The 2500-nt window shown below is 44.8% G+C and overlaps 1 protein-coding gene across 1 annotated transcript in view; it reads right to left on the reverse strand.

The window, feature by feature from the left end:
• Positions 1–2500, reverse strand: part of LOC125025217 — a 7164-nt gene that overhangs the window by 1387 nt on the left and 3277 nt on the right. Inside the window, exons 2-3 of the mRNA XM_047613192.1 lie at positions 1494–1612; positions 1–412 (exon numbers count right to left, since the gene is read on the reverse strand). The exon at positions 1–412 is cut by the window's left edge and continues 1387 nt beyond it. Of these exons, the coding sequence (XP_047469148.1) occupies positions 184–412; positions 1494–1612 (348 nt within the window). The 3' untranslated portion in view covers positions 1–183. The remainder of the gene's footprint in view (positions 413–1493; positions 1613–2500) is intronic.

A 2500-nucleotide genomic window follows, 5' to 3' on the forward strand; every position in this document is an offset into this window, starting at 1 on the left:
CATCATCTTCCTCACCATCACCTTCGTCACTATCCTTGTCGTCACCATCACAGTCACCATCTTCTCCACCATCATTTACCATCCTTGTCACCCTCACCATCATCCTCGTCGTCACCATCCCATTCACCATCCCCCCCCCCATCGTTGTCACTATCACCGCCGCCTTCCTCACGACCGTCGCCGTCAGTAGGTATTCAGCCGAGGCTGCCTCGCGTCTTCAGTAGGCGAGCACGGGGGCGTATTAGCCAGGCTCCTGGGATGGGCGTGGTCAGGGGAGACATCGGGGGGCGTGTCCGGCAGCGGGCCTGAATACGAGGGCGTCCTAGGAGGTCGCGGGCGGGAGAGCTTCGTCTGCACCTGGTGGAGGAACTGCCAGAGGCGCTCGCTCTTCGGGTACAGGTTGAGGGACCTGCTGGAGGAGGCGGAGGGGTCAAGGCCGGCTGTGTGTGTGTGTGTGGGTATAAATGCATATATACATACATACATACATACATACATATATACATACATACATATATATATATATATATATATATATATATATATATATGTATATATATATATATACATATATATATATATATATATATATATATATATATATATATGTATATATATGTGTATATATATACACACACAAACACATACATACATATGTATACACATATATATGTGTAATGGTGTGCATGTATGAGAGTAAATCATGTGTGTAAGTGTATATATAGCATTTAATTAATCGACGAGAAAAAAAATCATTTTCAGCAGCATACAGTATTATAAATAATTCTCTTTCTCTCACCTCCCTCTCTCCCACTCTGCTATTCTCTCGTTATATTTCACTTTCAGTTCCTCTATCCTTCCCTATTCCCTCTCCTTCTTTTGTATCTATTTCCCTCCTTTCTTCCTTCCAATCTCTCCCTCCATCCCTCTCTTTCTCCATCTAGCCACCCACCTCTCCCTCCTCTCTTTCTTTCATTTTCTTCCCTCCTCCGTTCCCACTATTCTCACCTCCTTCCTCCATCTCTCTCCTTATCCATCTAGCCATTAATAACTCCCTCTCTCCATCCATCCATTTCCCATTTACCCTTCCTCCCTTCCTCCCTCCCTCTACCCTCTCTCCCTCCTAACCACCCTCTCTCCCACCCACCCTCTCATCCTCCTTCCCTCCCTATCTCCCACCCTCCCTCCTTCCCTCTTACTCCCTCCCCATCCCTCCGACCATCCCTCTCTCTCTCATTCCCACCCACCCATCCACCCTCCCTTTCTTCCACCCATCCACCCACTCCCCCTCCCCCCTCCCTCCCTCCCTCCCTCCCTCTCTCTCTCCTACCCACCCACTCTCCTTCCCACCCACCCTTCTTCCCTCCCTCCCCATCCCTCTTTCCCTCCTACCCATCCACTCACCCTCCCCTCCCTCCCTCCCTCCCCCCACCCAAACCGAAATAATCTCCCTAATCCCAATCAGGGAGACGAAAGCAGAAGACCAGACTTACTTCGCGTGGTTGGAGTTAAGACCCAGCTTCTCGAGGCATTCTTCAGGAGAGACGCCGCAGGAGGTACACTGGTGCATCCACCTGTGCTCCTCCAGGTGAAGGCGCTCTCTGGCCGCGTCCTGGGTGCGGGCGGGAAGGGGAAGGGTTAAGTGAGAGGCGTGAAGGGGGTGTGGGGAAATGGCCCGATTACACGAACACAGACACAGATATAGTTACATGTATACAAATGAACATATATACATACATGCATACATACATACAGCACATACATACGTACATACATACATGTATTAGTAAACACACATACACACACACACACACACACACACACACACACACACACACACACACACACACACACACACACACACAAACAAACACACACGTAGGAACATAAATAAAAAATATACCAAAATGAAAAACGAAAAAAAAAGACGGTTTCGAATACAAAGACCTTTTTTTTCTCCAAGCGTGGAAGCCTAAACGGAAATCGATTCCCGTTTTTTGGAATTTGAAACCAGAGAAAGTTTTTTTTTTCGCAAAACACCGTGGATTTGGTGTCTTTTATTACTGCGGTTATCGATCGTTATTATTTTCATCGTCTTTTATTATCATGGTTTCTTTTTCTCTTAAATCAACCTTCTCCGCATTCCTTTCGTCTTTTAATCGGTTCTCAGCTCTCTTTCCTTCCTCCAAACTGGGAAAAAGAAGAAGAAGAAAGAAGAGGGAAAGGAAAAGAAGGAGAAAAAGAAGAAAGGGAAATGAAGAAGAAAATAAGAAAAAGAAGAAAGGGAAAAGAAGAAGGAAAATAAAAAAAGGAAAAAGAAGAAGAAAAGAAAAGAAAAGAAGAAAAGAATCAAGGGAAAAGAAGAAAAAGAAGAAGAAAAATAAGAAAAGGAAAAGAAGAAAAAAAGAAAGGGAAGTGAAGAAAAAGAAGAAAGGGATGTGAAGAAAAAGAAGAAAGGGAAAAGAAGAAAAAGAAAAAAGGGAAAAGAAGAAGAAATGAA

Source organism: Penaeus chinensis, chromosome 4 (genome assembly GCF_019202785.1).
Source record: "Penaeus chinensis breed Huanghai No. 1 chromosome 4, ASM1920278v2, whole genome shotgun sequence".
In the NCBI taxonomy this organism is placed as follows: Eukaryota; Metazoa; Arthropoda; class Malacostraca; order Decapoda; family Penaeidae; genus Penaeus; species Penaeus chinensis.